General features: G+C 38.3%; 1 protein-coding gene across 1 annotated transcript in view; it reads right to left on the minus strand.

The window, feature by feature from the left end:
- Positions 1-22,819, minus strand: part of LOC149005197 (putative starch synthase 4, chloroplastic/amyloplastic) — a 65,621-nt gene extending 42,802 nt beyond the window's left edge. Inside the window, exons 1-5 of the mRNA XM_089169266.1 lie at positions 22,587-22,819; positions 20,907-21,138; positions 19,906-19,987; positions 18,671-19,769; positions 18,530-18,581 (exon numbers count right to left, since the gene is read on the minus strand). Of these exons, the coding sequence (XP_089025392.1) occupies positions 18,530-18,581; positions 18,671-19,769; positions 19,906-19,987; positions 20,907-21,138; positions 22,587-22,726 (1,605 nt within the window). The 5' untranslated portion in view covers positions 22,727-22,819. The remainder of the gene's footprint in view (positions 1-18,529; positions 18,582-18,670; positions 19,770-19,905; positions 19,988-20,906; positions 21,139-22,586) is intronic.
- Positions 22,820-23,604: the final 785 nt, after the last annotated feature.

Raw genomic sequence — 23,604 nt, forward strand, 5'->3', positions numbered from 1 at the left:
GCACTACAAAGAAAGAGGAAAGTCAGAAAGTTGAAAAGGTTCGCAATACATTCAAGAAAGTGAAATATGGCAGTTAGAAAGCTCACGTTGAGCCAGCCCCAGTATTGGAGAATGGAGTTGTATTCCATCTCAAGCCCATGTATCTCTTGATACCATGGAATTGACTTGATCTTCTTGACAGCTGCTTTGTCTTCTTTGGATAGTTGAGGGACCCAGTTGCCCTCAGAATATGAAGTATACAGTTTCCAGGTGGTCGAAGTTAAGATTTGATTGAGGCACTCAGCAGAAAAAATACCGTTTGCGCCACCCTTTGTGATTGGAAGGGCAGGTTCCCCTGGCAAGAATGTTGCCTGACCAGTCAAGCTCAACTTTGTTGCGCTTGGAAAGCACAACCCAGCCAGGAGGATGGGAAAGAGAAAGAACATGAAAATGTATAAAAAGAGGAAGAGAAGGTATGATGCCAAGTTCAAAACATAAACCCAAGAAGCCGACGATGAGACGCCAGCTATTGGGAAGAAGCATTCCGAGACAAATGTCCCAATGATTCAGAATAGCAAAAAATAAAGTATTGAAGAAGGGAAAGCGAACTCCGCTTTCCAGAGTATTTATATAGAGGGAAAATTCGCCCGGAAGGATTGAATCAACCCTCTCATCAGAAGTGGGAGCCCTAAGATGGTACGAGGAAGGAAAGTCGTAGCGTTGGACGGCTAAAGGAAGGTTTTCCTCAGTTAAGGAGGAAGCAACAGAACCAGGTCCATCAGCAGACCTGGTAGGTTGTTTGGACTGCCCAGAGGATTCGGCAGTCACCTTTGGAGTCATGGATGGTCCAGACTCAGGAAGGGCAGAAGAAGCCTCAGCTTTTTCTTCTGCTTTTCTTTGTTGGCTAACTTCTGCAAAGTCACGCCAAAGAGCAGTTAGGGTTTTCTTGTCGCTATCCGACTGCTCAGAGGGGACAGAGGCAAGGGCCTCATCACCAGCATCGCCCTTACCGGCGCTAAGTACAGGGGAAATTTCAAAAGAAACCCTACCGCCCTCCATTACTAAAAAGTCTAATTGTGGTTTCTAGAAAAAAGAAACCTAGAGACGAAAATAAACTTTGCAAAGGAGTCGTTAAACTTACTGAATCACTGAGGGCAAAGCTCGAGAACGAGAAGATCGTGAGGGCACGAAAAAGACGACGAGGTTTCAAAATTCCAGACAAAGAGAATGAAGCCTACGAAGACAACGAACCGCTTTTAAGCACCCGCACGAGTGTTCGAGGACGTGTACAATCGAGATGAATTCAACATCAACGATCAAGATTCGGAGACGGTTCGAAAGTCTGAACTCACAAATCAAAAACAGGCGTTTAGAAACCGTCGTTTTGATTTCGTGAGCAAAGATAGTTTTGGCTACAGAGGACGCGTGGCGTCACCCTCACAAAAAGTGAGAATACTCGCAATGCTCGAGAAAAAAGCGACACAGCCGCATTAAATGTGATATGACATTTAATGGGTTGAGGATTATGCAAAACTATTGTTCCACAGAAACCCCCCTCGGGATCGACCAAACGCTTGGTCTAGGGGGCTCATGAGATGGAGAAAATATAACCGAACCTGGTTCAATCTTGGTTCGACCCTCGACTCCGGTCGGGACGAAAGGAATCGACTCGCTTCCGAGCGAGCCGGGTCCAGGAGATAGCTTGCTGAGGAAGAAAACTAACTCAGTCACAAGCACGCCCTAATCCGATGCGATCGGAATAGGCTAATCAACTTAAAGACGGCTAGCAGTATTTGGCGGCTATCACTCATCGCTATTATATGGATAACTACCATATAACGATCGTATTATCAAAAGAGTCATCTACTAGTCCAATCTAGTAGAGATCTATCACTCAATGAATCTATCTGTTAAGATCCAACGACTATCCGAAGAAGGCTCAAATAATCCAACGAAGGAGATTCGAAGGTACACTCTATATAAGACATCACCTACCCACAAGGTAGGGAGGACGAACAAACACACACACAGATACATACAATCTGAATCATATTCTTGTTATTCATTCCTTAGCTCTGTGACCCAACAGGGCCGTTTGTGATTAAGTTCATCAACTGACTTAGCCTTCAGAGGTGGACTCCCGATCCCAACGGTCGGGCCACATCTGACGTTCGTTTTTGTAGGTCATTCTTAGGAGATCTAAGGGCTGAGCAGATTTTGGACACATCAACTAACAAACCCTGCCTGATCTCCATCAAAAAAAGCCACTAGACCATTTGTTTGTTGGGACAATAAATCAGCCCCTTGCCTAAAAAACCTCAAGATATCGAAGCACATAAATTGCAGCATCCCAATGAGTTTTCCATGGTAACTGCATAAACTGACTCAGAACTCCTTCAGCAAAGATAATATAAGCCTTGTAACAGTAAGTTCACTCCCAGTAAGACTCTTATAGTGATTAACGTCAACTAATAATTTTCCATCATCAACCCCAAACATCGGAGTGAGGATCCAATAAAATATCCACTAGCTTTGAAACAAGCATCCCAATATCTAGTAAGAGATCCAACACATATACTGCTGAGATAGACTAACTTCTTTCTTACTATGAACTACCTCAATCCCAAGAAAATAGTGAAGATCCCTTAGATCCTTAATTTAGAAATGTGTTTATAGTTAGGACTTCACCTCTTCAATGCCGACTTTATCATTTCCAAAGATAATTATATCATCCACATACATAACCATGATGACAAATTTGTCCACTTGTTGGTGGACAAATATTGAGTGATCCGAATAACACTGGTGGAATACCCCAGAGGTTACTCCATATAAACCATGCCTTGGGGATTCTTTGAGGCCATATATAGCTATATGCAGTTTGCACACCTGGAGCTGATTCTCCCTTGAGCAACATACCCCAGAGGTTACCCCATATAAACCTCCTTATGAAGAATACCATATGTAAAGGCATTTTTTATATCTAACCGAAGCAAGGACATAATAAAGTTGACAACAAAAGTGTTAATGAGCTAAACCGAATTCAATCTGGCCACAGCAGATAAAGTCTCAAAATAATCAACACCATTAGTTTGAGTGCAACCATTAGCAACCAACCGGGCTTTGAGCTTGACCTGTTCAATGGTGTTGTCAAATGATACTTGATAGTGAATGCCCAACAACACTTAACGACACCCTTACCAGGATGTAAATCAACTAAAGTGCACGTGCTCCGAGAGGTCAGCCATCTATTTCCAGATCTTCAGGGATTCATTGATGTCATATATAGCTTTAAACAGTTTGCACACCTAGTGTTGATTCTCCCCTTGAGCAACATACTCTAGAGGTAACTCCATATAAACCTCCTCATGAAGATCAACATATAAGAAGGAATTTTTTTTATCTAATTAAAGTAAAGGCCATCCAAAGTTGACAACAAGAGAGATAATGAGCCAAACTGAATTCAATCTGGCCACAACAGATAAAATCTCAAAATAATCAACCACATAAGTCTGAGTGTAACCTTTAGCAACCAAGCGGACTTTGAGCTGTTCAACGGTGCCGTCAAATGATACTTGATAGTGAACACCCAACAACACTTAACCATGCCCTTACTAAGAGGTAAATCAACTTAAGTGCACATATTCCAAGAGGTCAACCATCGGTTTCCACATCCTTGGGGATTCTTGAGGCCATATATAGCTTTGTGCAGCTTGCACGTTTGATGCTAATTCTCCCCTTGAGCAACACACCCCCCGGAGGTTACTCCATGTAAACCTCCTCATGAAGATCACAATATAAGAAGGCTTTTTTAATATCTAACTAAAAGGGACAATCAAAGTTGACAACAAGAGAGATAATGAGCCAAACCAAATCCAATATGGCCACAACAGAAAGTCTCAAAATAATCAAACCCTAAGTCTGAGTGTAACCTTTAGCAACCAACTGGGCTTTGAGCCATTCAACGGTGTCAACTAATACTTGATAGTGAACACCCAACAACACCTAACCACGCCCTTACCAAAAGGTAAATAGATTAAAGTTCACAAGTTTCAGGAGGTTAGCCATCCATTTCCACATCCTAGCAGCCTTCCAGTCAGGGTTTTAGAGGGCCACGGAGTGATGAGTAAGGAGAATAAGTGTGGAAAGAGAAACGACATGGTTACAAATATTAGGTGGTAAATGAGAAATGGAAATAAAGTGATCAGTAGGGTAAATGACATTAGATCGTACGGTGCAAAAATGTTTACATTCACAAAGAGCAACAAGTAAGCCATTTGGAGAGCAATGTGGCAGGAGCTTATCCAAGAAAGATGGTGGGGCAGAGGATGGTGGAGGAACAGCCGTAGATGGTTGAGTACTCGTGCCCACCATTACTATTGATATACCTATAGAGGGGAGGAGGGGATACAAACTAAAGATGGAATTGGATAAGAGTAGGGTGTGCCTGAAAAAGTTACATTACAATTTGTCTACGGGTGATAGGGTAGTAGCATCGATAACCCTTCTAGGTGCAAGAGTATCCTAAGTAAACACATTTGGTTGACCAAGGAGAAAGTTTTTCGATGACCAAATGATTATGAACAAAGCACACACCCCCAAACACCCTTAGTTATACAAGAAATGGTGCTAAGGTGGGAAAAGCAACAGGAAATGGTGATTCATCGAAAAGGACACCAGAGGGCATCAAGTTAATGAGATGACAAGCAATTAGGACCCCCATCACACCAATTGTTTAGGAACATGCATATGAAATATTAGGGCACGAGTTACCTCAACAAGGTTTTTCTTTCAGCAATGCCATTTTCATGTGGGGTATAAGAAGAACTGGTTTAATGAATATTCCCATTATGCTCATAGAAAACAAAAATCTCATGTTGAACATACTCCAAAACTATTAAAAGGAAAAAATTTTAATAGGCAAGGAAAACTATTATTCAATTTCACTGACATATAATTATGAAAAGAAGAAAAAAAAAACAGTTCTATCATTTAACAAGTATAACCATGTGGGACGAGAGTGATCATCAACAAAAGTCACAAAATATTGAAAACCATGTCTATTTGAAAGTTGAAACACAACAAGGACACTAGATATCGGAATCAACTAAATCAAATAATGAGGAAGACAATTAACAAATTCGGCGAGATAGGAAACATGATGGTGTTTGTCTAACTCACACACCTCACAGTTTAGCCTAGTCAAAGATTTTTAAATAAAGGAAATAAAAATGAAAACAAAAGAGATAAATGTCCTACTCTACAAAGCCACTAAAAAGTAAAGACCCCTCCAGTAGAAATAGCAACAGCAAAGCAAGCAGGAGCAGCTTAGTCCAAGTAGTACAGACCATCCTTCTCATATCACCAATTGTCCTCTTCATGTGAAGGTTCAGAAAAGTACAAGATGTAGGTGAGAATGTTATGGAACAACTTAAGGATTTTGTGAGTTGGCTAATAGATAAAGGATCAAAAGGAAACATTGATCAAAATGTAAAACAGATGACAAGGTAAGTGACGCGGTGGGGGATTATTTACTAGTTCCTAAAATGGGAACGGAAGAACCATTGGCAATAAAAACAGATTAAGGTTTGGTTAGATGCAGAAAAACAAGTAAATAATGATAACTTACCTATCATGTGACGTAAAGCCCCAAAATTCAATGATCCAAGGTGAGAAGTAGAGGTTAAGAAGGTAGGAGTAGCTGAATGGGATAGTGCAGCAGCGAACATAGAAGCCCCATATGAAGTAGAAGTAGATGCTCAATGTGTTGTATGCGGCGCATAAGTTGGCTCACATCATCCTATAGACTTTTGGAGTGGTCTTTTGAAGAAGTAGTGGATCCAGTATCAATAAAATTTGACATCATTGTAACCAACATTAGACACTACATGATTGGCCAATTAGTGTCCCAATCAGATTTACCATGTCTGGCCCAACAAGTATCCACAAAAAGTGCACTATCGTGATGCCCAATCCATATGTTGAAGGCAATTAATGAACAACCTCCCCCTGAACCACGACCATGACCACGGCCACGACTATATTCACGGAAGGTAGTAAAGGCTGAATTACTTAACTCAATGTGCTTGGATGTAGCAGGTAGAGACTGGAAGAGACAATATGCTGGAAACGAGAGAAGACTTCAATCAGAGAGGACACACTCTTTCCAGCCAATAAATGTCTTTGCTTGAGTTCAGGATCCAGTTCAGTAGGAAACTTGGAGACAAAAGCCCATTGAGTTGGATTTTAAGTCTTCTAATGTCTGTGGTAAGGGGCTGAATCATGTTCAATTCTTCCATCATTCCTTTAAAACAACTATCAAAATCTTACAAGGATTTCTCGGTTGCTGGAACTGGAAAAGCTTTTCATAGATGTCGTAAACACAACTATATTTTTCTTCTGGGAATATGTTTCCTTTAAATCATTTCATACTCATTTTGCAGTAGAACAAAACATGGCATTGGCCAATACAAGGTTCCCTGCTATTCCACAACCTAATCATAATGGTTGTGTTATCTTTGAACCAACTATCATAATTCTTATCTTCAGTAGTAGACGTTGATTTCTCAATAAAAAATAACTTGACTCTGGCCAAAATATATACACGGAAAGCTTTTCCCATTAAAGGTAATTAGATTTGCCTTTAATAGAGGTAATCTGAATATTCAAAACTAACAAGAAATAGCAGGATTATCCGAAGTGGTTTTGGGGGCTATAATAATATAATCAGCACCCAAAAACAATCGATTAAACCAGTCAAAAACAATCTACAGCAGGGCAGCACCAAACGAAGATGAATCCTAATTATCAGAATATAAAAATAGAGACTGCAGTAGGTTCCAATAGTTAGAACAGCAATACCCTATCAGAAAAATATTTTCCAAACATCTGGATCACCCAGACTCATCAGCAGTAGCAGTAGAAATTCATAACAGCACAAACTGTTTGTTTTTACCGAAGTAAAATATCATCACAAAATGGCAGAACAGTAGGTAATAGTAGCAAATTCTCAAAGGAGCAAAGCAAGTAATCAGCAGCAGATTATGCGATCAAACCAAACCTAAAACATACCATAAAACAGCCCAGATATAAATCATACAGATCAAACTCCAGTTTGCAGCAGGAGTTGCGCAAAAATCCAGCAGCAAGAGTTGCGCAAAAATCCCTGCAACAGGAGTTGCGCAAAAATCCTGCAGCAGACATCTTCATCTGAAGTATGTAAGCAGCAGCACTGTCTCATTACTTCTGGGTTGATCGCAGCATCAACAGACAGGTATGTAATTCTTCATGCCTCATGAAAGGACAGAAATTAGGGTAACCAGCAATAGGTGGCTGCACACCAGAGGTGAAAATGAGAAAAAGTTGAGATTAGAAGACAAGAATTTGGGAGTTTCTCAAGCTAGTTATAGTGGCCTGATACCTGTTACAATCCAAGACCTTGTAACCAGCCCAAGAATTAAGAGAGAAGATGATAATGATGAAGAAAAGAGGAAGAAATTGCGCAAGCAAAGGAGCAGCCTGCGATGGATTAATTTATCCATATCGCAGGCCTCCTTTATTTATAAGATTTTGACTACAATAAGAAAGACCTTTCTGCCCCTGAACAGTGACAGCAGAATTACATCACTTAATAGTAAGAGACAACCCTAACTATTTATGAAAGACAATGACCAAAAGGCCCTTCCTATCCCTGCTGTTACTGCTAGGCCTTGCTATTGCAGATCTGTAACAGAAGTTAAGTCCTACACTAGAAGACATAATAAGTTCATACATGGCACATGTACCACCATGTTTCGTATGGGTCATGTAGCCCCATGATACATAAAGTTGTATGCCACACATAACAATCTTAAAGGAAACTAAACCACCATTTTGGGGGAAAGAAATGGTTAATTCATATTTCCCTGAAGTTTGGGCCAAAATATATTTTGGTGTTGACCCAGGGTCAAAACCAAAATCTTGAACTTTGGTACATTCAATGCATCAATGTTCTGAAAACAATTATTTGCAAAGTTGCATCTTCCATTTGCTGTACTTTTTTACAAGAAATTGTGAAAATAAACATGTGGTAAGAAAAGATCTGTGAAAGAATATATTACCCAAATTTGGACATCCTAGCAGAGCTGCGAAGTATTTCTTGTGCACAGGGAAGACCCCCCTAAAGCCAATGTATAAAATTTTATGTTTACATTTTATGGGCTTCTACCGTAAGTTCCATTTTAACCCAATAGATAAGAGTAGTAACTAAATGAAGTGGCTCTGCGGTTCAAACCCTCAGGAATGCAATATATTTAAATATTTTTGTGCTACATTAAAATCCATTGTATAAAATAAAATATCATAAATAATAAAAAAGGATTGGTGATCATGGACTAGGGATTGTAGACAAAATAGGAAAAGGGGGGTCCTTGAGATTATAGGAAAGGGAATAATTACCCCAGGATTGATCCCATGTGACTATAGGAAGGATTTGGGGTCGATCGTTGTTTTTCCAACATTTTACTAAGAAGTGAAATTGACAAAGACACTTTCCATATTCTTGATTAGTTAGGCTTAGCATTTTGTAAAACATGGACTGATTCTGTCAAATCATTGGAGAATCAGTGTATCTCCTAAACCACATTACTTTTCCAGTTGAAACTTTTTTGTGTAAGAAGAGGATTCATAGATGAACAATCATACCATATCTAAGACCATTCTGATCTCTTTAGATAAGGTAATAAAATACTAGAATTTAGACTAACATACTGAATATGCTTTTTGAACCAGAATTTGTAATTTCTAACGTTTTGTAATGAACTTGAATCTGAAATTTACCAAATCTGAGACCATTCTGATCTCTTTTATTAAGGTAATAAAATACTAGAATTTAGTCTAACATACTGAATATGCTTTTTGAACCATAATTTTACAAAAAGAAATATCTAACATTTCGTAATGAATTTGAATGTGAAAGTTTTAGGGTGGTTTCATAATTAAACATATATCTTGTAATAGATGGCAAAAATATTAAAAATCATAAGGAATAGAATCTGGAGATGTCATTCTACTAGGTGCAGAATCAGAATGAATCTGAACACTATAGTTTAAATCAAGACCCAATCTCAGAGTTGATTTTAATTCTGATCTTTTGAGGGGTGTTATATTTAGAAGTCTGGTTTATTTGAAATTAAGCTTTGATTAATTTGGGTGTGGGATCTATTTATGCCATATTTTACAGTTTTGATACACAAAATTGGGCAGAATCTGTGGGCTGAAATTGTGAGATTAGTTCCACCACAAAATGTGGAAATTAGATCCTTATGAATTTAGGATTTGATAATAAAACCTAAGTGTAGTTTCGGTCTATTGATAATATCATATTAGGTCCAAAGATGGGAGGCTGTGAGGTTGTATTAGGCACTTGATTCCTGACACACATTGACCGTCGTTACAGGCAAGTTTGGGATTGATGTGAACAAGGGCCCTCCCCCTAGCCAAAACCCTGGTGTGGACCCCCAAGGCCCTACCCAGGTGGCACACGAGGGCTGGCCGAACGCCTAAAAGGGGCAATTGGTCATTTTTCAGCCCTATTTAGCTGCTTATTTTATTTTCAGAAGTTTTATTTTAATTTCCTGAGTCCAATTCTATCTTGAAGTCCTTGTTTGAGTTAGTTGTTGAGTTCCAGCATCACTAGGAGTCTTTCTTTTAAGTAGGACTCTTTATGGATAATTAGGACTTTTATTTCAAGTCAAGTTCTTTTATTTAATGTTGTTGTTATTTAATTGTAAGTGTATCCTAACGTATAAAGAAAACCCTCATTGAATTAGTTTCCAATCCCTAGTTGAGTCTAAGTCAAGTTCCTAGTTAGAGTCAAATTCTTTTTTGTTGATGTAAAGCTATAAATAAGCCACATTCTCTTCACTGTAAAATTAGTTTGCATTGAACAAAGAGTGAACAATTCCGATGGGAAACAAGTTATGGTTATCTTGGGAGGGCCACAACAGAATTTTATACCCTTGCCTTCAATTTGCAGCAACATTCTTCAAAACCAGCAGCCCTCCACCATCTCCAGCAGCTTCTCCAAGTATGTTCACACCCCCAGCCCCCTTCCCCTTCATCCCAAACTCATCATAGCCCTCCACCTCCCCATCGCTCACTTGCGCAAACCCTAGGAGCCCACCCCACCCCATTGCAGCCCCCTAATTCCCCTCCCCTACCCTATGCAGCCCCTTGGATCACCTCCCCCACCCCCACAATCCTTCTAGGCCCATTGATGCAGAATTGAAGACATATACAAGAAAGAAAAAGCCCAATGGGTCAAGCCCATCAAAAGCCTAAAGCTATCACCTAAATCAGCCCATGGCTTCATGGGCTAGGACTACTTTGGTGGGTTAAAGTCAGCCCACATATTTTGATCTTCATGGGCTAGACCTAAGCCCAAATCTAAATCTTGAAAAATCAATAAAAGGGGCTTAGCTTTGAAATAAGAACTCATTGTCAAAGGAGTTTTCCTTTGTCAAGAGTTAGGTAGTGATTGAGTTATTAATAGATAGGTGTTAGCAAGTGGTTAGACGTTAAATTTAATGTTTATGTCTCTTTAGAATGCTATATAAAGAGACTTACGTAAGAGGACATACTTATCATTAGAAATCAAGTTACTTTGTTAGCATTCCTTCTCTATGGAGAATCTTTGTGTTTGATCAAGGTAGATTAGTGTTCAATCCAATCAATCCATCTTGCGGAGTGAAGCATGGGTGTTGCTTTGTTGTTCTTATTGTTCTCTCAATTCCCTTATATTGTCCCTTCAATTTCTTCATCACTGACAAGTCTACTCTAGTGATCTATACTTCATCCTAATTTCCAATCTAGTTCATAGTTCAGCCCCTGCTTTGAAGACCTATTCAGTCCCTATTGTTATGTTATTATCCTTGTAATACCAGTTTAGTTTTCAGCCATCTTTCACATCTGAATTCTGTTTCATCCCAAGTCTATCAAATCTGAAATTTATTCCCTGTGAAAGATCCTATTAGGCTACTGCTTTGATCAATCAAATACATACTACATTACCCATCCCCCAACACCCCCCATACTCTGCAAAACCCTCCCACCCCTCTCTTTCACTCTCGACCCTCTCCCTCTTTTCTGACTTGGGCAAAATAAAAAACAGAAAAGGAAAAGAAGAGAGAGAGAGAGAGAGAGAGAGAGAGAGAGAACAAAAGAAAAGAAGAAGAAGAAAAAGAATGGAAAGGAAAGAAAGAAGAAAAGAAGAGAAAGAGAAAACAAAGGAAAAGATCCAAGGAAGATTGCCCAAGATCCATTACCAAAACCCTAATTTTACCCTTTTTTTCAAATTAACACAACCCATTTAGATTTCTTTTAATTGAGCTTCCCCCAATATTAATTTTAGGCATGGTGGGAGGTCTCGCGAGATATCTCGCTATTTATGAATAGCGAGACGAGATCTCAAGCGAGATCTGAGAGATGGCAGATCTCGCTCGAGATCTCGCCAAGATATTGGCGAGATCTCACCAACGGCCACTTTTTGGCTGCCTTAGGGGCTTTAAAAAGCCCTTATCTCTCTCAAGAGAGGCATATCTAGCCTCTCTCTTCCTCTATCTCGCTGGAAGCCCAAATTTGGCCGGAAAAATCGATTTTTGGCCGGAATTTAGCCGGAATTTGTTGGGGATTCAACATAGCAACATCATCTACTCATCTACAACAAATTCAAGCATATTTCAAGTGATTCAAGCCTATTTCAAGTGTTCTTCAGGAAATGTAAGATTTTTCCCCAAATTTGAATTTTTTCAAATACAAGGTTCTACAATGGTTGTATGAGCGTGGTATAAATATATGTTGATGATCAAGCTTTGATCTACACTTTCATGGAAAAAATTTTAATTTTCTGTTATTAATTTTTTTTTTTTTTTTTTTATTTTCGAATTTAAAAAATATATTATCTAAAAAATTAAAATCATAGATTATAAATAAATACATATGATATGAATGTGATTATTATTTATGTTAAACTAAATTTAGAGGGCTACAATCTCATGTATTAATATTTTGACTATCATGCTTGCTGTATTTATTTTTTTTATTTAAATAATTAAATTAATTAATTATGAAAAATAATATTTTATTACAAATTTATCTTTTTTTTAAATGATTCTTATATTATGTAGTTTATTTTAAAAATACAAACATGTCTTATTGAGCATTGTATTTATGTTATTTTAGAACAAAGTGTGTGTTTTGTTGTTTTATAAAATTATTTTTACATAAAATAATTATAAAAAAATAATATGTTATTAAAAATTTATCTTTTTTTTTTTTAAATGATGCTCATATTATGTAGTTTATTTTAAAAATACAAACATGTTTGTTTGAGCACTGTATATATGTTATTTTAGAACAAAGTGTCTGTTTTGTTGTTTTATAAATTGTTTTTACATGTTTTTATGTATCTAAAAATTATTCTAATGATTATTTGGGAACATTCATGTATGTATTTCAGACTTTCAGTGCTATACATTTGAATCTCAAATGGCAACTAGTGGGAATGGCGGCACTGGTAGTGGGACTTAGGACATTGCTTGGCAACATGGGGATTCACTGACTGCTGACAAGAAGAAATCCCGATGCAAGTATTGCCTCAAGACTTTGAATTCTGGTGGTTCAACCAGATTTAAGCAACATTTGGCTAGTGGTTATAAAGATGTTTCCAAGTGTCTAAGGTTCCTTATGAAGTGCAAAAAGCAATTGCAGCAACTTTAAGGGAAGGGAAACAAAGAAAGGACGAGATGGCACAAAAGCAAAGGGAATTTGAGGATATAGTGCTATCTAGACCTATTCTTGATTTTGATGAGGAGTCAAGCAACGATGAAGAGAGGAGGAGGGTTATGGGTGTTGAGTCATGAGCCGAATGGAGACAGATGAAGGCTGCAATGGAAGCTAGCAGACAGTCCGTACATGCTAAGAGTGTGAGGCAATATGAACAAACAAGGGGAGCAGGTGGTTCGGGGTCAGGGGCATCCATGCCACCTAGACATAATTTTCAGGGAACTGAGACTGAGAGGACCGAAAGGAGGAGGAGGAAGACTAGACATTATGATTCCACATTTGACCAAGAACCCTCCCTCTTCAACCAACAAGACATCTATCAAAGAAGCATTCCATATATGTTTACTGGAGGTAGAGAAGGCAGTAGGGAGGAGGAAGCTAGGTTGGCAATCAACAAATTCATGCTCTTCAACAACATTGCAGCCAATGTAGCCAAAACACCATACTATTAGGGGATGATCAATGCAGTTGCTAAGGCAGGTGTAGGGGTTAAAGGCCCAAGTGCTTGGGAAGTAATGAATAAATATTTACCCAAGGTAAAGCAGGAGGTGGATAAATACATTGGTTCATTAAAAGAAAAGTGGAGTACATATGGTGTTACTGTGATGGCTGATGGATGGACTAGTCCTACTAGACAATCCATCATTAATTTCATGGCAAGCTGCAATGGAAAGACATCCTTCCTTAAGTCAGTGGATGCCTCAGATAAGATCAAAGATGCTGACTACCTTTACAAGCTTCTTAAGGAGGTGGTCTTTGAGGTAGGGCCAAAGAATGTTGTCCAAATTGTCACAGATAATGGTGCTAACTTCAAAAAAGCTGGAGAAATGTTGATGATGAAGAAGAGCAGCAGGATCCACCTCTTTTGGACACCATGTGCAGCTCATTCGATTGATCTTATGTTGAAGGACTTGGGGAAAAGAAAGTCAATCAATACTGTGGTGGAGAGGGCTAGAAGGGTTAGTAATTTTATTTATAACCATGGTTATGTGCTGAAGATGATGAGGAACCACTATAAGGGTGATCTAGTTAGACCTGGATTGACTAGATTCGCCACCAACTATGTAGCTCTGAAAAGCTTCCAAAAAAATGTGGTGGGTCTTTGGCACATGTTTGCAAGTGAGGAGTGGTTTGGTTGGCGTGGATCTAGCCATCTTGATGCAGTACTAGCCCAACAAACCATTGCTGATGATTCCTTTTGGAGGCAGCTGAATAGGACACTGGGCATTATAGAGCCTATTGTGTTTGTTTTAAGGATGGTGGATTCGGAGAAGAAGCCCACAATGCCCCACATATATGCTGCCCTCCAGCAAATGAAAGAGTTGGTTAAAGCTGCTGCCCCTAACTCTTCAAATCCTACGAAAGGATCATCGATAATAGATGGGAGATGCACTTGATGCATCCTTTGCACTTGGCTGGTGAGTCACTTTTAAGTCTTTAAGTTTTTGTTGTATACTTTAATTTACATTCTTTATTTGTTATAACTTATAATTTATAAACAAGTAAACAACCAAATCACTAAGTCACTAACCAAATTTTTTATTTCCACAGTGCAAGCTTACTACCTCAACCCAAAGTACCATTACAAGAATGATCTGGGGCTTGATGTAAAGTTGATGACTGCAATGCAAGAGGTGGTGGAGAAGCTTGTGTCAAATCCCGTCATGCAAGGGACAATTAATGGAGAGGTGAGAACTTATTTAATTGTTTCTTCAACTTCTTGCATTAGTGCATTAAGCATATACATAATACAATAATTGAAGAATTGGTGTACAGATCAGGGAGTTTAGGGATGCCTCTGGGAGTTTTGGAAAGCCTTCTGCAGTTGCAACTAGACAAAAAACTGATCCTGGTAAATAGTCCACTACTCTATAAGTTATTAAGTCTATAAGTCTATAGACTATAACTCTATAAATGATAACTAATAAGTTATATAAATATAAAGATTTACTTGCCTAATGCATTCTTATTTTTGGTTATGCAGCTGACTGGTGGGTGCTATATGGAACTAGTGCGCCAAATCTCAGGGACATAGCAATTAAAGTACTCTCACAAATTTGCTCATCCTCTGGTTGCGAGAGGAACTGGAGCACCTTCTCGCTCATCCATAGTAAGGTACGGAACAAATTGGGGAGTAAGAGGCTCGAGGACTTAGTGTATGTGCATTACAACATGAGATTGAGAGTAGAGCACATACAAGATGATATAGATGACGACAATCGTGAACCGATTGAGTTGACTGATGTATTCCACGAGCCCCCCGCTGAAGATGAGGAAGATGATGTCATATATCAGTGGGTTAGGGATCGAGGTGGCCCCAATGCTGGATGGGCCAGGAGGGCAGCCGGATCCTACCACTGCTGCTGCTATGGGCCCAGATGTTGTGGCTGAGCACGTATCTTCTAATGAGGGTCAGGTTGCTGCAGTGGCATCAGAAGGACGACCAACTATACCATTTGAGGAGCCACCTGGTCGACTTGAAACAACTGAGGTGACAACTAGTAGTGGGGATTCAGATGATGCCGATGATACCAGAGGGCCAAGTGGCCCAAGTCAGCCATCGAGTTCGAGTCATGGAGGCAGTCAAGCTAGTCGTGTTTCTGGTGGAAGTCAGCATCAACAAAGGGAGTCACCTCCACCAGGTCCGAGTCATCCGACACATACGACCCACAGTTCCCCTATCTCTCGGACTTATGCTAGGAGTAGGAAGAGCAGATCAAACCAGGGGCAGGGGCAACCGAATGATGATGCGAGCATGCATGATCTTGAATTGAACATGGGAAACATGAGCCTAGATCATGGTCAGAGTGATTCACAACAGCAAAGTTTGGACAATTGGCAGTCATCGGGGTACCAATAAGAGGATCACACCACCAGGTCAGATTACAGTGGGTATTCTTCTTATAGAGGTCATACTATTCCTCAAGACCTTGCACCTGGAGAGTACACATATGGGAGTGAAGGTGGGTTGTTAACTGAGTGATTTAGAAACCCCTACCCAGATACTTAACAACAATATGAACAACAACAACAATGGCTCTTTCACCCACCCACGATTGACGGTTATCCCAGAGTGCTATTCCTCCAGTGTTCTGACATGGAGACATATCAGTTCCATATAAACCGATATGTGACATACTTCAGTGATGGATTGACTTGGGAGTCATATGTGGCCACCGTTCAGAATCAATTGATGCAAAATGCTGAGTGATACTCATACTCTTAGTCTTAGTCTTGTAAGTTGTAAGTTGTAATTTTGAGTTTTGACATTCTTAGTTTTAGACTCTTAGTCTTGTAAGTCGTAAGTTGTAATCTTCTTAATTCTTATGGTTGTAAAATTTTGAAGACATTTAAGTATTTAACAATTTATTACTTTGAATCTTTGATAGTTTGAATTTTGATCACTTGTTGACTTGAATACTTGATGTGTAATGTTATTGTATTTGATACTTGATAGTTGATAAATGATAACTCATTAACTTGAATTACTTTATATCTTTACATTACAATATTACATGTTGTCTCTGTCTCTCTGACTCTCTAAGACTCTAAGAGACTAAGACTCTTAAGTCTCTAACCTTGCATTTCACAGAATTTCGGTTTTACACAGAGGGTCGACTTAGGAGACATGGTTAAGGTTATTTTCTCACAAATCTAAGGCCACCAATGTGTTCAAAAGGCCTTAAATAGGCTAAATACCAAGTTTCAGCCCAACCGAAGCCCTAAAATCCACCGAGATGGGCCACCGAGACTACCGCCATTTTTTTTTATAGATCTCGACCGAGATCTCGCCATCTTGGTCGAGATCTTGCTTTTCTTGAGTGGCGAGATCTCGCTCGAGAGGGAGATCTCCCACCATGATTTTAGGTATCTCAAATTATCCCCTAGGAGCTTATTAAAAACCCTAACTTCCCCCTTGTCAACCCATTTGAGTTTTCTCAAACCAAATCTTATTCAAACCCTACCCATAAGAATTTGGTAAAACCCTAACTTTTCCCTAGCACCCCATATCCCTTTCCATAATTATTCCTTGTTACCTTAGATCAGCCAATAGGATTTTGGCATTTATTTGCTACAAGATTCTAGGCTATCCCTAAATTTTAGGGAATTATTTCAAAGAATCCTCCTAACCCTAGAGTTGGGTTATATCAGGGATTCATTTTGTTTTCGAAATTTTTTATATATATGGTTATACACATTAAGCAACATTATCCATATTTGATTATATTGCATAGGTTATGGATTGTCGTTGATTATGTGGCGATTTGGGGTATTTTTCATTTAAATGTGGTACGGGACACATGTATCAGTGTAATGGGTCACAATATCATTAAAATATGTGTGCATTTGGTTGAGTAAACATACCTAGTACTACGACCCTTGCCAACAGGGGCTTAGGTGTTTAATAACTCTTACGGGACCAATTCGACAAGATTATGCCAAACTAATTGTTCTAGAGTATGATGATGAGTTCTAGCAGGAACAAATGGTGCCTGCCAATGACTAAATTCCAACTGACAGGCAATACAATAGAGTTATAAGGGGGTTACTGGGCCTGGACCCAGACTGCTCCCAGGGTGGCTAGTGTTTGACTTGTGGGTATTAATTGTGTGAGCGATACTAATGTCATTGTAATGCATTGCAAGTAGTACCATACCAACATGACTCAGTAATTGGTTGCTAGGATGGGGGTTTGACTTTCTAATAAATCGATCATGCGTCATCATGGACTATGTGGTTCTGTTTTATCGCTCGCTTTTATGATGATCCATTATGAAAGTTTTATTGACACATGTTGAGATATGAAGTGTTAAGAGATTTTCATTGAACTTGCTTCTCCTCTTACTAAGCTTGTGTCAGAAAGCTTACCCCTTAAGGACTGTTTCTCTTTAAATTGTGTTGCAGGTGATACTTCAGCTCTAGAGGAGTACACTTGGTTACCTCAGGAGGTTGTCCGTGCCAACTGTGCTTTAAGAGCATAGAGATTAAATTACTTTCTTTTATGATTTTAGACCCAATGAATATTGTTTGTTTAATCAATTATGATGTCATGTAAAAACGCATTATATGTGATAAGACAACAGATACAACTTTGATAATTAGTTAAAGAGAACCTTGATCATTATTAATACAATTTAGATTTGTTCATGCTGCTAATGATTTGGACTTCTCATGATGCCATTAATATTGAGATCTGTGGTATAGATGTGAGATTGGTCCAAAATTATGATCTTTGTGCAGTGTGCCGATGTAGCATAACAGCAATGCCTTGAGCCTATATAGTTCAGGTGGGGTGTGATATGGAGTGAATAAAACAATGAAGGAAACACTTCTTTTTCTTCTGACCAAAAACCCTTATACATCAGTTTCTCATACTTCAACTAATAACTACAAGCATGCATACATAATGAATTCTCCATCCCTTTTAGCGACTAACATCCAAACCGGTCTTGCCATTTATTAAATAAACTCTGCTGTCTCAGAATTCATAACATGCTATTATGAAGTTGGAAGGTCCCATCAAAAGTAAGAGATATTAGCTGTTATTAACAGGCTCATAAATAGAATAACAAAAAAAGGTTCAAACTTAAAGAGGGTGAAAATTTTGCAAAATACAGTACTAAAATCAGACATAATTTTGTCTCCTGGGAATCCCAAGGATCATTCTTTGAAAAGCTTAGATAAGTCATATGCGTATCTTCAATATTCAGATAAACTGAAAACTTACCTTTGCAACCGGTGCCATTTCTGCTGCAATATGGATGATATGCAGTCCAGGACTATAATGACCAACAAAGAGGACAAGTTAAACACTAAAACTCAGTACTATAATGCAAAAAGTGTAAAATAGATCAAAAATGAGAAGTACTGTGTTGGTGAGGACGTCAGCCTGAGAAACATAGACACAGCTTCATGTTCACTTTTGTCCCTGCATGCCAAGTATGTGTCATGAATACGTCTCTCTCTCTTCCATACCATTTCTCTTAAAATTTGTGCATCATTGGATGATATTTTCTTCTCAATCATCCAACCATCTACCATGAGATGTAGCTGACTCCAGAAATCCCACGGCATATCATCCACAGGTCCATCTCGTGCCCTTTTGCTTTCTTCTTTCAGACTATGCAATGCATCTTGAAATTCCTTCACAGATTGTTGGTACAACTCTACATCAGAATATATCTCCTGGTCAGACTTCTGAAGGTGCTCTTCCAAAAGTCTAATTTTCTGTTGCATAAGCTCATTTTGTTGTTGTATCTTTTCCAACAATGATTGATATGCATATGCATCTTCTAGGGATTCTTCCAAGCAGTCAACCTTCTTTTGTAGCTCATCAGTTTCCGGTAATGCCAAAATAGCTTCATCTGCTTTCTTAGTTGCCTTATCAAGCAATCCCTGCAAACTTCCTATCTTCTCCCGCAGGTCCATACATTCAAATTGCAGATAAGAAAGCTTTGAAATATCTGCCTGAGCAGCCACAAGTTGAGGCTCCAACTCCTTCAAAGCAGCTTTCAAAGACGAGCAATCTTTCTCTAGCGACCATACACGCTCATCTGCTTGCATAACATTGAGTTTTGCCTTAAGTTCCCATATATCCTCCTTCAACGACACATTCTCATTCCTTAATGAACTCAACTCCTCACTAAGAGATTGAACCATGCCAAGAGAATAGCTGTTATTATGTAAGAGAAGACCTTGCTTCAAAATTTGATTTTGGTCCTCATATCCATCATAGCCACTATCGCCAGTATCCGTTCTTCCTGCAAGCTCATTCTTTAACTTCTCTAACTGATCTTCAAGGAAGTCCACATGTATTTTTTCTTGAGCAGCAACTTTAATCCTTGCATCAGCTTCTGCTAGCCTCATCTCCAACATGTTGATCTGTCCTTGCAATGCCTCCTTCTCACCAAGAACATTTTCAAGATCTTCAAGTGCACTAGTTCGAGCTTCATTCAGAAGCGAGATATCTAGTGAACATTCAACAAGGGTGTGGGGGTTGGGGGAGGAAGTACATTACTCAATGAAATGACATCAGAAAATCGGTGGAGCTATGGTGGAAGATCAAGCAAATAAGTCAATAGAATAAACACTGAAATTGCCTACTTTTTTCAGCATTCCTTATCATGCCTGTCAAATCCTCAAGTCTAACAATTGACAGCTGCTCTCCACTATCATCATTCTCCGTCTGTAAGGAAAAAAAATTTATACTATAATTATCTGTTTGTAGGTAAAAGTGAGAAGAGATAGACCAGAGGCACAAGCATATGGACTTCAGAGGTAACTTCAGGAAAAACTAAGATTACCCAGGTCTGTACAACAACTAACAATTTAGCAATATAGGGTGCTCCTTAAGAAACTCGTTAAGAAGTACAGGACAAGGATCAACTGAACAATTTTTTATTTTAATAACTCTTTAATTATATGAAGTATGAATATACAGTGCTTAAATCTGAAATTTCTCTGCCTAAGAACTTAGTAAGTTGTATGGCACGGTAAGGTTAAATCATACAGTACCCAGATGAAAGGAAGAACCAAAAAGGTGTGCAGGATGATTCAGGGAATATTGTCTACTCTGTTTTGATAGGGTAGCAAGTAAATGTCAAGAATGAGAAAAGTCCAGATCATGCACATAAGATAACATGCAGTGCTTCAGCACACTAATGGTTTTCAATATAGAATGGAAAAATGCAAACCTGATCTACACTAATGTACAGTTCAACCTACCTTTCTCCTTACTAGTCCATATATTATTAAGCAGTTTCCTCCATCCAAGCATGAGTCAAGGTGTGTTCATACATAGAGATATCTTCATTGAACCAAATGTCTTAGAGATGCACTTTTTTTTTTCTTGCAAAAGACATATTTTGGTCCCATAACAGCCACTCAGGCCGCATCAAGGTAATATTGTCCGTAAGGTTCCTTCTAAAGAATAAAATGAACACCTTGAAGTGGTTTTTATTTGTACTCAGCTAATCTCCCTCCTTGACTAGACTTACTATTAACTCATGTATGACCATGAAACAAAACTAAGTTATTAATAAAGTTATCAAAACAGCAAAACATTGAGCCGAATTGAACGAAGTATGCATTTTTCCAAAGAATACCAGAGGTTTTTCATCCACAATAGTTGAACAGCAAGAATTTGTCTCGGTATTCTCAGCAGGAAGATTAGTGTCAAAACTAGCATTAGCTGATGCCATTGCTTCAGGGAAATTAGTGATGGCATCTGTAGTAGTATTTTGAACTTCACCACATTCATCACTTGTTTGAAGTTTTGCATCCATTGGACGTGGTTTGGGAGAGAATTTCTTGGCCTGCTGCCTCTTATGTTGGGAACTGAACAAAGCAATACATTGTCAAATCAGCAAATTAACAATTTCAGGGAGTCATAAGCAATAACTACATAACGGCAGAAGTTCAAAAAGAAATTCAAGCAAGATAATGATGATTTCAATTTTATTTAATGAGGTGCTTTGTATGACCAAAAAGGATGTTTAAAGTATGAATTAGTGTACCCTACTACGAATCACATATGAGCATGGATTGCAAAACTGGATTTATTGCATGAACCATTTCTTAAAGTAGATGTACTTCCAACAATTGCAATGCCTTTTGTCATCTATCCATGTTCAAGAACCAGGGTTCAACATCTAATGAAATCAAATTCATTGGTTGCTTCTGTTTGATAAATGTACTTTTGCAAAACAGTCAATGTTGGAAGAAAAAGTACAATGAAAAAGATCTTCTTCTTTTCCATTTCTGTAGTGTAAGAGTCCCGTACAAAACTTTTTGAGCAAATTGCACCGGCACCCTAAAACGGAGGCTTTAAAGCACTGACACTCCACTTTATGTTTGAAAAACAGACACCCCAAAATTAAATTTTCATTGGACACATTACTCCCATTTGTCATTGAAAACCATTAAATCACAGTTTATTTTCTTTTAATACCAAGAATATCCCTATTAGAATATGAAGGGAAAAAAATAAACAGTGATTTAACGATTTTCAGTGACAAACTGGACTAATGTCCAATGAAAATCTAATTTTGGGGTGTCAATGTTTTTCAAACATAAAGTGGAGTGTCACTGCTCTAAGGCCTCCATTTTGGGGTGACAGTGCAATTTGCTCAAACTTTTTTTTTTTTCTCATAATTTAAGTTGGTGGAAATTCAGACATATAAACTAGCTTTAGTTCATTTCACAAAGGGAAGTCTAATAGGACCATTATTCCACGTAAGTTACAAAGGTGACTACAAAACAAATAGCTCAGATATCACCCTTTTTTTTCTTCTTCTTCTCTCTCTGACAGACTCCACGTATGGAAGAAAATCAAAGAGGAAGATTTTAGATTTGCAGAATTAATTATAAAGGACATCCAAGACAGCTTTTCTGATACGAGTTCCAGGCCCTTATTCTTTTATTTTCTATTATTTTTCTTTCCTTTACTAAATCTCAGTAATTTATCAATGAGCAATGAATCATCCTAGAAGTAGTCGAAGGTTCATACCAAATAGGAGCAGGACAAAAAGATCCAAGAAAAGAAGAATAACCCACGTACCAAAGTTCGAAATTGGATTCCAAACCGAATAAACACAGAAAATTTTAATAAGAATTTCAGAACTAGAAAAAACCCATTTAACTAGTAGAGGAAACTGAAGAACAGCCTAGAATGGATCAAAACCAGATAAACCATAAAAAAATTCTGTCAGTGATAGGCTAATAAACACATCAAATTTTTGGAGTGAACCAAACTTAGATACTGAAGGAGGAAAGAAAGAAAGAACCTGAAGGCCCTCTGGCGCATTTTGCAGGAGACAGGTAGAAAACGAGGCGGGGATACAGGCATCCGTAGATTCCAGTTATTGGAAGAGCTAAAGCCATGGCAGCTATGCCCCACCTGGAGGGTCGATAGCCTCGTCGCCATTAAAGCCCTGTTGAGAGTAAGAAACTAGACTGACCAGAGAGAGACAGTTTCCACCACAATGGGCAACCTACCGCAGTATTCGCGTCTGGTGGCCCATCTATTAGATATATAATATATCTGGTCTTCTAAACCGAAAACTAACGCCTAAGGATAAGGCTACATTTATTTGCTGGAATAAAGGCGCAGCGGGAAAAAAACAGGTTAAAAAAATTTTGACTATTTTTTCTTTAAATTCTAAAAATGTAATTTATTCCGTTTATTGAAGTTAGAAAGTTAAAAACTTGTCTGATAAAATGACAAGTCAACTTTCTACCTCAAACATTTTCAAAAATTCAAAAAATATGTGAGACTTTGTGAAAAAATGTGAAAAATTAAAATGAGACCTACAATTAATACTTTTTTACAAAATTTATTTATTTTCTTTTCTTTTCTTTTCTTTTCTTTCACTCCACTACACATGGGGCCCATTTTTTTTTTTACCCCACCTTTGCAAACAAACGCTAACGGACTGCTTATTTTTTATGTACCATCTATTTTCCCATGATGAAGGACATAGTCAATCAAGTCACATCCAAGGAGTCAAATTAAATTAAAATAAAATAAAATTCTTCTTCTAAATATTATCTTAACTTTTTATATATGATTTGAAAACCTTTGAATTTTCCTTTTTTTTTTTTATGACCAAAAACCTTTGGATAAGGGGGTCAAAGACTCAAACAGGCCTTAGACACTTTATCATACACTCCACAATCCACTTTTTCTTTTTTTCCCGGCCTTCCATGAGAGGTTTCAAATCGGCCAAAGGGGATTTTTCCTGTTTGGTTATGTGAATCCTTTGCCCAAAACGAGATCACCAAAAAAAAATTTGATTATGGGGG

Source organism: Hakea prostrata, chromosome 9 (assembly GCF_041222555.1).
Source record: "Hakea prostrata isolate BN-2017 chromosome 9, UWA_Hpros_2, whole genome shotgun sequence".
Classification (NCBI taxonomy): Eukaryota; Viridiplantae; Streptophyta; class Magnoliopsida; order Proteales; family Proteaceae; genus Hakea; species Hakea prostrata.